The sequence below is a fragment of the Dermacentor silvarum genome, chromosome 8, assembly GCF_013339745.2.
Source record: "Dermacentor silvarum isolate Dsil-2018 chromosome 8, BIME_Dsil_1.4, whole genome shotgun sequence".
In the NCBI taxonomy this organism is placed as follows: Eukaryota; Metazoa; Arthropoda; class Arachnida; order Ixodida; family Ixodidae; genus Dermacentor; species Dermacentor silvarum.
This window is the reverse complement of record NC_051161.1, coordinates 111,869,184-111,882,885: the sequence shown is the minus strand read 5'-3', so window position 1 is coordinate 111,882,885 and position 13,702 is coordinate 111,869,184. Positions and strand designations below refer to the sequence as shown.

General features: G+C 44.4%; 1 protein-coding gene across 1 annotated transcript; it reads right to left on the bottom strand.

Annotated features, from left to right (window-relative positions):
• Window positions 1-945: 945 nt before the first annotated feature.
• On the bottom strand, window positions 946-10,369 carry LOC119462795 (uncharacterized). The gene is given in 6 exon segments (XM_037724042.2): window positions 946-1,223; window positions 1,226-1,366; window positions 4,338-4,598; window positions 6,607-6,726; window positions 9,332-9,469; window positions 9,595-10,369. Coding segments are annotated over 6 exon segments (1,635 nt in total). The 5' UTR covers window positions 10,292-10,369.
• Between the last annotated feature and the right edge of the window lie 3,333 nt (window positions 10,370-13,702).

Genomic DNA, 13,702 nt, shown 5'->3' with positions numbered 1-13,702 from the left:
AACGATAGCTCTTAACAATGAACGAGTCATTAAAAATTAGTGATTAACAGAAAAAAATTGACATGAAAAAAAGTTACGCCCTGCTTTAGCCTTGGAAATTACTTCCCGGGGGCAAGATTCAAGGAGCAGGTATGTTGTACGGTTGTCATCCCACATTTTGTCAAAAAGTGCCACATGCTCTGTGGGCGAGGGTATTGCTGTGGTGCACAAGCCCACTGCACATTCCCACAATAAGGCATTTCCTCCTAACCACATCACATAATTACTTATGTAAATGCTAGTTGACTGCCCGGACTTACAGTACACATTTAAAATTAGCAAGCCTTTTGTCGAAAAAATTCTCAGGACAGGAATGAACTAAACAAGCACACAGATGTTATGTCCACCACAGCAAAACTGATGCAGTCAATAGAGGCTTATAAGAAAGCAATGCAGTGAGCAGACTTGACTTTGCACAAGGTCACTGCTTGCCTTCGGAAACAGTGTAGTATGTGTATCTAGTGACGTACATCAGTTTTAACGCCCCTCTCCACCTGAATGAAAAATTCTTACTTTATGGGCCCCCTCTCATTATGCATTTACAACCAAATTTAATCTCTTTCAATTTTGTTTGGCAAGTCACAAATGAATGTTTTTTCTTCATTTGTGAAATTTATGTACATACAGGTGTCGGCCACCTCCTCTGGAAACAATAAATCTAAATCACTGTCTGGTGACAAGAAGCATTCCTTAATGTGAGGAGGCACTGCAGTTGTATCAGCAATAATTAGTGGCCTGCAGAAGAGCACAAATGTCTGCCTCTTTTACAAAGAGTATCTTTTCAATGCATTTGTAGCAGCTGCTGTTTGTTCTGATGAACCTTGTGTCCGACTTAGATGCCCTTTGGTAAGCAGTGCTGTGAAAGACTTGTTTGTTCATCACAAAACGCATACTCCACAGCCCTCGTTATGGATATCCCACAGGAATGGCGAAGTTTGTCCTGTTCATCAGCACTGAGGACTCTATCTTTTCCCCCCCCAACAAAGTCAAATTGCAAACATTCAATGCCTTTTTTATGGGTGGGTAACCAATGAACTCATTGCAGAGCTCTCTTTCTGAAGGAGACAACAGGACACTTTCTATCAGCTGATTCAGCTTTTGTGCCATGATGACTCGTTCAGTTATCTGCCATGGCAGCCCGTTTGCAGCTGACACTAGGCGCACAATGCTGCCATTCCCCCCTCGAACACAAACGCTGAATGTGCCCAAAGTGGTCCAAGTGAGCGAGCACAGTTTGCCAAGTGTTGCAGGGCCTGGACATTGAACGTCATGAATGCTGTGCCGTATAACGTCTCGCAGCGGCAAACAAAATTGCTCAAGAGGGCCTCTGAAAAAGAAAGCATTGCCTCAAGATGTTGCAAGTGTTTAACAGTACTTCAAAAGAACTTTAACACTGCAAAAATTATTTCAGTAAGTTAAGTTCTGTAAACATTACACAACATAATTTCCAATTAAAAGGTTTTCACAACCACGAGCTGCACTGTGTAGGCTATGAGAAATACCAAATGTTGGACACACTAGATTAATTGTGACCACCCAGGGGTGTTTATTATGCATATACAGTTAAACCTGGATGTAACAAATACCAGGATTTAAAAAAAATTTCATTTCCCAACCGCTACCCCCCATAGAAGCCCATGTATTTCTGACCTCGACGTAACAAAGGCATTGTGGCAACTGACCTTGATATAACAAATTTTCGACGCTCATCATTTATGATCGTGAGCAGTAGCTCTGCCGAAAATTTGGGCAAATAATGCGTAACGTTTTGTAACTGATGAATAAGGCAAGCGGCCAATCCCAAGAGGAACGCATGCGATCGCCGCGAGCAAGAGCAATAGAGTCAGTGTGCCCGCGATGATGATGAAAGTCGCTAGCTCCTTAGTGCCGCTCTGCCACAAGCGGAGAGGCCTCTGCATTTTTCGCTTATGCATCGTGACACCAGGTGTCCTACCGTGCCTTCTTGTGTTTCAGTATTTTTTTAGGCTTAAGCGTGTTGGCGTGGCACCGAAGTCGGTTTTTTCATTGTATGGTGTAGGGTTATTACAATGGGGGAGTGGGTCCAGCGGACGCCTTAGCAAGCACGGAGGGTGAAGCAAAAAAGGTGGAAAATGTGGCGGCACTGCCATCGCTTCACTGAATCTCCGGCCAACAATGTTGGCTCCGGGCTGTTTCGGCTGCGCTCATTGGCTGAGGCGAGCTTGCGGGCTGAGTAGCTGTTGTCTGCTCAACGCACCGTCGTTGTTGCGTCGTTTGCGTTCTTTCCGCCACTCTTTTTCCATTTGATTTACAATAGGTCGGTGGGGAATAAATTCAGTGTTACCGCCACCGAGTATCCGCCTGTCAAAGCTCCATGCAGCTGCGGTAGGGTCTCTAATGCGACAACGCTCTGGCCGGTGAGCGGGGGCCGCTCATTCGGGAGAAAGCGACGGTGGCGCCACCTGGATTTTCAATAAAAAATGTCTCAGCGCAGAGCCCTCATTGGACCCACTCCCCCAATCTAGTACGCTGTAGTATGGTGGCACAGTGGCAGGTTTGTGAACGTGAGAACGGACGCGACGCGAGTGTTACTTCAGCAGTGTGTCGCACATGTCTCACGGTGTTTGTTCACTTCGGACAATGAGTTCGGCGAGGAAGCGCAAAGTTTTGTCTTTTGAGGACAAGCTTTTAATAGTGATTGCGGTCCACCGTTGTTTCAACATACCAGCCTGCACCCTGTCGACTATCTTGAATGCGAAGATAGCATTCGCAGTGCAGTGGAGTCAGGTACCAGTTCAAACAAAAAAAGGATGAACTTGTCGACTTACGCCGAAATGGACAAAGCCGTGTTTATGTGGTTTTTGGACACACGGACTCAGAACGTGCCCATAAAAGGCGCGATCTTGCTGCAAAAAGTGAAGAATTTGCATGCATACTGGGCCACGAGGACTTCAAGCAAGCAACGGCTGGTTGCAAGGATTTAAGAGCGAAATGGAGTCGTCGGGAAAATCATTAGCGGCGAGTCTGCCTCTGCCAACAGCAATGCTTCTGCATCATGGGTGGCCAAGAAGCTGCTTGGCAGTTTTGAGTCACTGCGAGGCGGCTGAACGTCTACAACGCTGATGAGACGGCTGTTTTATCAGATGTTGACAAATCATACGCTGGCACTTAAAGAAGAAGACTGCCGCGGGGGCAAGCAAAGCAAACTCCGCGTGATGGTTTTGCTTTGCGCCAACAGCGATGGCAGTGACAAAGGAATCCCGTTAGTTATCTGGAAAAGTTCCCAGCCCAGATGCTTTAAGGGAACGAAGCGAATGCCAGTTAAATATGTGGCCAATTCAAAAGCGTGGATGTCGCGGGCTATCTTTCCCTACTGGTTGAAAGGGTTTAACGAAGACCGTCAAGCATCAAGGCCGGCAAATCTGCTTGCTGCTTGACAACTGCTCCTCGCATCACGTCGATGGCCTTCAGCTGTTAAACATCGAGTTGATATTTTGTCCTCTCAATTACACATCCTTGATACAGCCATTGGACAAAGGAATTATCAACCACTTCAAATGCTGCTACTGCCATCGGGTGATGGATAAAATTATGCTGAACATCCATTTTGAATGGCAAACGAAGATAAACATATACCAAGCAATCGAGATGCTTGCCGCATCGTGGCAGGAAGTTGGAGCGCAGACGGTGTCGAAATTGCTTCACCAAGGCCCAAATAGAGGTAGTTCAAGCTGGATCCTGCGACGACAAAGAGGAGCCCGAAAACACACCTGATGTCCCCAAAGTGTGGGATGCGCTACGTGCGAATGGTGGTGTGCTCACGACGTTGAACTTGATGTATTTTTGTATGCTGACAATGGCGCTGTATGTACTGAAGAAATGTAAGATGCGGCGCTTGTTGAAACCATGCAAGATTGCAGTGATAAGGAAGGTGCATCAGAGGCAGATCTGCTGTTTGCCGTGCCTGCCGCGAGAGAGGTGATGGACGCGTTGGACCTCTTGCGTCGTTCCATCGGCGCGCACGATGATGAAGCCGCATTGCATGATTTAGCTTGTTTGGAACGCCGCTTGATGTCATCAATATATCAGTCATCAAGTGATATCAGCCTCGTTTTGTGTTGTTTTTGCATGCTAATTTCCGGTTTTTGACGTGAAACTGCATGTAACAAAACCCTGTATATAACGAAATACTTCGGACTTTCTTCATTTCGTTACATCCAGATTTAACTGTATATCTAAGCACATAGGCACACTATAAAATTGCAGTGCTTCGGAATTCAATGCAGCATTTACTAATTACATGGTAAAACGAAAACTACCTGCTCTGTCAATGTCACGGGCATCCAATTCTTCCTGAAGGAGGATGTGGATGCCTTCTGAGAGCCGAGACAGGTGCTTCCAATACTCGGGGTGCAGGATACCATCAAGGCAAGGGAGTGCATAAAACAATATCCAGTGCCTCCATTCCGATGCCTTCCAGTGGCCGCGATCTTTGAGTGGGCGTGGCAGCCTGGTCACGCAGTGTGGGGGCTTTATGGCAAGTAGCCGTGACTCTATCTTTGCAGCAACTGAAGGTGCACCTGCAAACAGAAATAATGTAGAGTTAGTCACATATAATAAAAATATTATTAAAAACACACTATTTCTCAATAAAAACAAGCAACTACATTGCCGTCTTCATGCTTGCCTCTACATAGTGACTAAACATCATGCATACACCTGATGCATTTCATACAACTTGCATTCACCACAAGCTATGCAGCCACAAAGTGTGCTTCAGTAAAAGGCAATCGTTTCACAGTTACAGTTGAAAGTACCTGAAATCATGGTATTTACATGACTATGACAATGGCTCATCGCATTGCATTTCCAACACATCGCACACATGTAAATGGTGGAAATGTCATTCTAGCACAGGAAAACTAAGTGGGAAAACTAGTGGAAATCCAACTAGCCCAACATCAAACTTTGCAGTAAACAGTGTTAATGCCCAAGGAATTGAATGCAGCACCGACATTGCTCTGCGTTGTGAATAGTAGCTGTGACGGTGAAGTAAATTTACTCAACTAAGTTCCGTTCAACAGAAAGGTGGCAGATTGGGCTAGTTGGCAGTCAAATAATTTTGTTGCAAGAGCATATGGTGCGACACCAAAACAAATAAGACAAAGAGACGGACGGGTCAGGTCAGGATCAACATTGGCTCAAACTTCATATGCACACCTTGACAGAACTGAAGCTTGTGCATTCCAAGTTCGAAGGCATGTTTAGACTAATTTTGAGCCTGATTATAACTATATATACAAGCAAAGGCACTGCAGATATCACATTGTCAGTTCAATGGCCAATCGTGAGGGGTTCGGTCGAGTGATCATGGTCGACACACTGACTTTGTAGGTGCCGTCGACAAGAAGGCCAGTCACACTATGACAACTCGTGCCTGTTGCTTGCGGTCACTGTCGGCCTATTAAGATAAAATGGTCTGAGCGACACGCTGTGCTGAATAGTTGGCCAATCGCTGGCGTCGCAGTGCCTTGTCAATCCCTTCTCGACCCAGTCTTACCGCACCTTAAACGAGTATGTGAAATCAGGCACGCACTGCCACCACCAGCAAGAGAGAGCCAATGCTGCAAGAAGAGTGTAAGTGTCCCAAGTGTAACGCAGGGGTTTATCAATAAATTTGCTAGCCATCAAGGCAAGGTGGCAACTACATGGTTCACGGTGCAGTTGGGACGAACCCCTGGCCGATGTGTTTAAGTAGAGTTGCAGTCTTACACTACACACATCTTCGGCACAGCACTGACGTAGACCTATATACCAGTGGAGTTACAACGCGGTATATGGCACGAGTTTTTGCAGTGCGCATCTGTGCGCATCTTTTGGGGGGGGGGGCGACTTTCCCCCAAAATCAGACTACACAGCTGCGCGCACATCCCTTCCAAAACGTTTTGCGATTAATCTGCTAGGGCAGGGCACATGTGCCATCGTGCCGTGAAAAAGATGCGATTGTCTAAAAGACTCACATAATTTTAGAAAAAGTCACCATGTCCTTATGTACCTTCGAGGTTATACTCAGCACTTTGCCACAGAAAAACACCCTCTAGAAAATCAATTTTTGATCCCCTTAAGTGCATGAACAGTATTTTTTATGACTACATACAGAAGGATGTGCTGGGGCGGTGTTCTGTAAGAGTCTACTTAGTGGACTGTCCATTTCGGCTGTCGCTGATTGGCTGCTGCTTGACGTGCAGGAAGGTGCCAGCCAGTCTCCTTTCTTCCTGCACATGAAGCAGCAGCCAATCAGCGACAGCCGAAATGGACAGTCCACTAAGTAGACTCTTACAGAATACCTGCCCTTGATGTCTAACTGGGACCTCAACCTGAGTATATAAGAAGCAGTGACTGTTGTTGCAGTCAGATTTTTGTGTTGTATACTGGACATACAATGCAATTTTGAGGACTGCTATTCTGCTATCCTCAAAATAGCAAGTCATTCTACACTCTAAGCTATGTGGCAAGATATCCAAATGACATGTGAATGATCAAGCAACACCGAAATAAACTGCATATAACTTCAAATTGCTACATTACCAACATAGAAGCGCTGGTTGCAGTTTGTAGACGAAAGGATCGTCTCAGTCAGTTGTTTGGTGACACCTTGAAGTACACAGTGCATGTACTCCACACTTTGACCATTCACGAGATCAAAACCTAGAATGAAAGCATGCTTTCTGTGAGTCAACACAGTTCACAGTAGTGTGTTTAAAATAGCAAATTGTGCCAAAAACAAGAGAATAAAAGCTCAGAAAATTACTTGCAGGTATTGCATTCATCCAACCAACCAACCAACTGCTAGCATAAATACAAGCACTTGTTAAAACGGTGAAAGTTGGCCAGGTTGGTTTTGATTCAATGTGAAGCAGCACCAACTTTTGAGTAAAATTTGAGTAAGATTTTTCCTATTCACTGTGAATTCACACCACAAGGGATAATAGTCAGAAAGGAAAGAGCGCTGTTTTCTCTTCTATCTGCTATCTTTAGTGGGAAAACTTTTCATTTTGCTATGAAATTGAAAATCGTCCAAAATATTCTAAAATTAGGAGCACTACACAGTGCTCATGCCACCGAGGTGCTATCTAGTTCAACTGCAATGTTGTTTCCAGTATATGCTAGAAACAAACACTTGACTAAAAGCAGCCATAAACAGCTTGACTGGCCCAGAAGGCACTGTACATAACAGCGCAAGAACACTTTGCACTCTTGAAGGGCACATAATCAAGAATATTAACAATGTAATTGAAAGCATACTAAACAATGACAAAAAGAAATGTAAAAAGAGAAATTTTCAACACTGTCATAGGGCACACCAGTGACAAGATAACCAACATGCAATATTCTGAAAGGGTCTGAACTTGAGCTTGTTGTTTGGCTTCATTATGGGGAAACAGCGCGAAGAAACGGACACCATTTAGCCTGTCCATCTTTCTTGTCTCTGCTTTTTTTTGTGTGTGCTGTTTCTTCGCAATGCAATCTTCACAATTACATAACGCAACAACTGCTTACTAACAATATGAGAAACACATTAGACCTTTTTCACTCGCATAAAACCCACAAAAACATGCAACTGCACCAGAGGACACACATTTTGTAAAAGCAAAACTAAGCAACACAGACACCTAATGTAACCATTTCTTACACTATTTCATTTTGCCAGAATTAGCGGCCAATGACAATTATGCATGTGTCAATGACAGCTTATATAAAGATAATGCAAGCAACATATCCTACTTTTGCTAACTTGTACATCCTCAGCCTAAGCATAAATACTGTAAAATTACAAGCAAGAGCCCCTACACGTGCAAGTGTTCACTACCACTTTTCCAGCGACTTACAATTGATGCCAACTACCGAGGAATGCCTCCTTCCTTTCTCCCCCCTGTTCACTACTTCACGGGCTTCAGGCTCTCCTTTATTAAATGTAATTTTTTTATGAAATCACACAAAACAGTGTAATTTAATGAGTATGAGAAATATATTGTTTATCTACATGTCTGTTGATGCCTGAAGTGTCCCCACCAAAGCCACGCATCTTTTTCATAGCTTTTTATAGCCATCAATTACGTCAGATGCATCAGTTGTAAGAGGTCTCGGATGCCAATGTAGATTTGGTGTGCAGCGCTTTGGCTAGTGGCCTGTACTTGATGTGACAGCCACGCTGCATGCACTTCTGTACAGTCAGTGTCAAAATAGATAGGTTGAGGCTGTGGAGTGGCATCAGCAAACCAGGTGAATTGTGAACCACTACTGGTGCTGTACAGTCTGAAGATTGCGTGCCCCTACAGCCCGAGTGCAAGGAACCCAATTTTTGGGTCCAACCCAAAGGAGTTATCCGATAGATTTGGGAGCAATGACGCAGAATAAAGACAATAATTTCATGGTAAACAAAGATTTCAGTAAATGAAAGGCTAGCTGCGTTTTTGTCAGAATTGTTTCACTACTTCTTGAATTTTGGTCCACGACCAAGCGAATTTAGGGTGCTGGTGCAGTTTACCATTAATTAGTGCAGTAAGTGTAATTAAGCACCTGTAAGAAAACAGATGTATCTGCAACAGACTCAATTTCATAATAACATTCACTAGAAAACTGCTGCCACAAAGCATGCCCATAGCAGAAGTCCTTAGCAGGCTGAATTGCAACAATGGTACAAAGTATTTTGCGTATGCAGCATGACAAACTTACCCCTCGAGATTAATAGCCAGGGAAGTGAGAACAAAAAGATTTAACATTGGAATGGGGTAGAGCAAATGCTCTACACTCTCCCAAATACCCACTAAATTTCACTGCAAAGTCTCCATTGGCATAGTTCTCAGCATTCGTCTTAATGTTGCCTTGAACTTGAGTACAGTGTGAAAGCGTCAAGGATTGCCGTAACCATGGTGCTGACAGGGCCCTGGTGCATGTGTTCTGAATGTGGTGAAATCAGCCTATTTGATAAAAAATAATAGTAGCCACTGTGGTCTACTCACACATCTAGTTTGAAGGACAGCTCTTTTGACACCAGTCAAGAATGTCAAAAGCAGTACCATGTTCCTTGGAAACCCACAAACAAATAGCAAAATTAACGCTGGGCATTTTTTAATGCGCCAAATCCGGACGTAACAGATTGGCTTTTATAGCTTACACAAAGAACACAATCACCGATCAAGAAATTTGATTCCAATTAGATTCAAGTTCAATCAGAAGTGCTCTGTGTAGCACCGTATCAGTTAAGCAATCAGTTAAGCAAATTGACAGGGAAACAATTAACATTTGTTACCTTCCAAGTTGATCAATGCTGAAGGTCCTTTCACACCATTGATGACATCTTTGTAATGAAGTGCCATCTTCATATCTCTCTTGAGTAGGTCAGAAGTCCGTGCCTCAACTGGCTGCTCTGTGACATATCTCATGCTCCCTAAAGCAAATAAGAAATATGAAAATTGTACAAAACACTGCAGTGTGTGACTTTTCCAACATGCATAACTGTCTTGCACACATTAGGTCCTGGAGAAGAGTGCAAGAAAGTAACGAACTACTCACCTTCCACATGCTCACCCCTTATAAGGCACCAAGGGCACCCAAAATAGCCATTGAAGGGCACCATGTTTTGCACAGCTGCCCTTGCAGGCGCATCCACAGAACAGCAAAGTACGAAAGGTCTAGATGTATGCACTTTGTTCTGGTAAGTCCATCTCACTGGTTTCGTGCTGTTCACTTCTTGCACGAACTTGTTGAGGAAGAGTTGCATGTTTGGATGTGACTTGCCAAACCAAAGTCCTGCAAGTACCGGGTGCTTGAAGCGCAAATGCGGTGGCAGTTCATTAACAATGAACTGAAGAGGCCACACGGATGTTTTTGACGACTTGAAGACCGGGCTTCCATCAGTGTTTATGGTCAGTGTCAAGTCATCATCTGCAAGTTTTCTTGCCTTCTTCAGTTTAGCATAGCACCGAGCATTTGTGATATCACTTATTTTCGATACCAGCAATCGTGCTTTTACCAAACTCGACTCTAACTCAGATTTTGTTTTTTCTATCAAAAAGCTGAGCTGTTTGTGAAAGTCAAGGATGATAAAAAATGAGCCTTTTTCTTTCAAGGCCTTAAGCCTTTCAATGCGCTCGCAAATTGGGCACTCTGCCATTTTGCCTTGTGGCGTCATTACTGCACTGCATGTATCACATACATAATAGTATTGTAGCACCTCTTCTGCTTCTTTACTCCACAGCTTGCGAAACATGTACTCACTGCGCGGCAATACATTGGCACCAAACAGAAAGTTAATAAGCTTTGAAAGATCACCTAGTGCCGTCCAAGTGAGACCGTGGGCAATGGCATATGACATAACGGCCGCAATTGCGCCAGCTTTCGTGACTTGTGAGCCTGGCAAGGTTTCCTGGCTAAAGCCAGAAAACTGGCGATTGTCTCCGTCCTCAGACTGTGCCTCCTCAAGACCGTCGCTCTCTTCATCACTATCTTCAGAGCTCCCTTGCTCGTCGTCACTTCGCGAGTGCGCGCTACTGCTGTACGTAGAACTGCACGGAGTAGTGCCCGCACTGCCATTGGCACCGTCGTCGTCGTTGCCGTCGTCGTCACTGTGTGCAACACACGGTGCGCTCGTTTCTTCCGAAGACGGAGAGTCGTCTCCGTTGCAGAGACTTGTGCTCGTGACTTTTGACGTAGCTGCGGCGTGGTCCTTTAGTCGCTTGTACAGACTTGATACAGGCACCTGAAAGAACTTGTCACGATCCAGGTACACCTTACGGCGCTTTGTGGGGCGGGATTCCGACATAGTTTCGCGCCGCTGCACCGACTACGCGAGCGTAAATAGAGGGACACGATTGTTGACGATCGTTTTGCCTAAGCCCACGTTGCAGTACACCATAGAATAAACATAGTTTCTCACTATAACACCATAATAAAGTGAGAAACTCTACGAGAATAAAGAACAAACTTGGCACAACGAACGCAGTGGATTCATGGACGGATGAAAGCGCATATGGATGGATATGATGAACGTCTTCATTGTGAAGAGGTGGTGGCGCTCGTTACCGTCGTTAGGGGGCCTGCGGTTCCGGTCAGTTCCGGTCAACAAACCACCGAACATGATAAACATCTACTGCTACAAAATCTATCACTTTCCTTGTTTTTGGGCCTCCACTAATACAGATATATGCTGTTTTCTCAACCCATCATCGACTCAAACTTCTTGCTCTACTTTACCGGGTAGAGTTACTGTATATGCACCCTATCAGGGGGGTTCTCATAGGGAGCTCTCACAGCGCCATCCCTTGACTAAAGAAGACGTTGCAGCTCTCAAGATTTGAAGCGTAGTGGCAATAAAGCATAGTGACACTTTTGTCGAGGGGCGGCGCTGCCATAAACTTTTTGGGGTCGAAGTGGAGTTAGGTTATTGGAGTGTTTAGTGGAGGAATGTACTTGAATGCGGGATAGTATAAGCTACATTTCTGGGTCGAATTGGAGTGTTTAGTGGAAATGTTCTTGAATACTGGGATAGTATTATAGCTACATTAATAGCTAACACGGTTGATTGCATTAAATAGGTGTTCTGTGGTATTAATAGGTTGCGACCACGTCCTGTGTTCGCTTAGCGCTCCTCCTGATAAGCTTGAAAATGTGCCAACATGCTCGATTTTCAACCCTTCAGCAATTCATATGGAAGCTGTAGTTTGCTACGAAACGTAATGACTGAAGGGGCTCAAGAATTGAGCCCATTGAGCATCAAGATCAACAACAAAGTGCAAAAGCTATATGTTTATTTTAGTCAGCTAAGCTACCAGCAAAAATCAGAGCACGTCGTTACGGTTCTGTTCTTGTGGTGATGGCGACCGTTTTATTTTGTTGCGGGTGCATAGGTCCACTTCCGTGGAAGTGAGAAGACATGTGAATTTATTCAGGGATGAAAATATATATTTAGATGTAGCTTATAAAACTACCTGTCAACATCACGTGTGTTCGCGTACACCTTGCATTCAAACTGGGTAATGTACACGTGGCACACTTAAGAAAAGCTTGTCCCACAACGATAATCGTCATCTGCCTTGCTTGCGGTTCCTTTCTTCTGAACTCTGCGCTTGTTACTTTCCTGCCGAGAATGCTCTGTCACGTTGAAAATGTGCATGTCGTTCGTGACCTAGAAGTACGGGCATAGTACAGGGCGCGCAGCGTTAAATAAATGAATGCGGGTAAGATATGTACGGTGTACCTGGCATCAAAATGAATGACCGAAACTAACTTGAGTGATGGCAACAAAAAATTACAAAGGATGGATGATGATGATGATATAAACTTTAATTTTCGAGACGGTGTTCCCGAGCGTTTGAGCTGTGGATCACTCTAGGTGGGAGGGTCCCTCATTCCAGGAATCCTCTGGCAAAGGATGGAAGCGAAATAATTTCTATGCAGCGGAAGGCAAAAAGTACCGCACGCACTGTACCGCTCAGCGGAAGCATGCACCAAACATATCGTTGAACGATACACCGAAATCGACCCATACAACTAGAGCCCGCTACAGTGTATCGAATTAAAATGGGTTTACCAGAGAAACAAAACGCATTGTTATATCGAACTACCAATCCCCAATTGGTAGTTCGAAATCCCAATCCCCCAGAGTGGGTATGTGCCACTCACACCAATACTCTACATCTAAATAGTAAAAACCAGTCAAAAGACGAAGGACAGAGAAGAGACGTGGCACACACGACGACTGGTCGTCGCGTGTGCCACGTCTCTTCTCTGTCCTTCGTCTTTTGACAGGTTTTTACTATTCAGTATGTACCAACTGACCCAGACTGCTACACTCTACATCTACATCTGCAAAAGAAGAAAAGGTCAGTGCAGCAAGTAAGTAAGTAAGTATACTTACTTAGAGATTATAATCTCTCAAAGGCAATTGCAAGCAAGCAAGCAATTGAACGTTAATCATTTGCAACGAGCAAGCAACACGGCTGTAATGAGCCAATCTTGTGCAGCAGCTGGCAGTAATGGAGCGAGTAAAGAAGGGTCCTTTTTGTGCGTGTGGTGTTTTTCACGTTGTGCTAATTAATAACAATTCTAAGGGCTCCACCATTTCGTCCACCATTAGTTGCGTTGCCCGATGTCGTCTATGATCAGTGCACCAACGTGTTCATGGTATCAAGAGCGCGCGAGTTTTGTCATTTATTGGCATCGCTGTCGGTCGCTTTCTGAATGAAAACCTAGGAAGAAACAAACGCTATGGTTCTTCTACGCGAAATTGGTATGACGCAGAAATCTTGTACGTTTCTATATGCATAACGCTCGCCTATGCGTACACTTTTAGTCAATGCTTGCTACACTTCGGCATTGTTTTGCGGTTACGTTAACATACTTATAATTCGTTATAATTCGACTACAAGTCTCCACACCGACAACCATGCCGTCCCGAATCTCACACGCCGTGGTTTTTCTACGCTACACATGAATACGCGACATCTGCATGGCACGTCTTTGTGCATATCGCTTGAAAAGTATGTCTTAGGCCTGTAATCTAAATTCAGGTCACAGAAAAAAAATTAATATTAACTTTAACGGAGTTTTCTTTCCTCCATGTGCCAGCCATGACGAAGCCGAAGCCGGTTGTGGCGTGGTGCTGTAGCCGAACGTAGCCGAA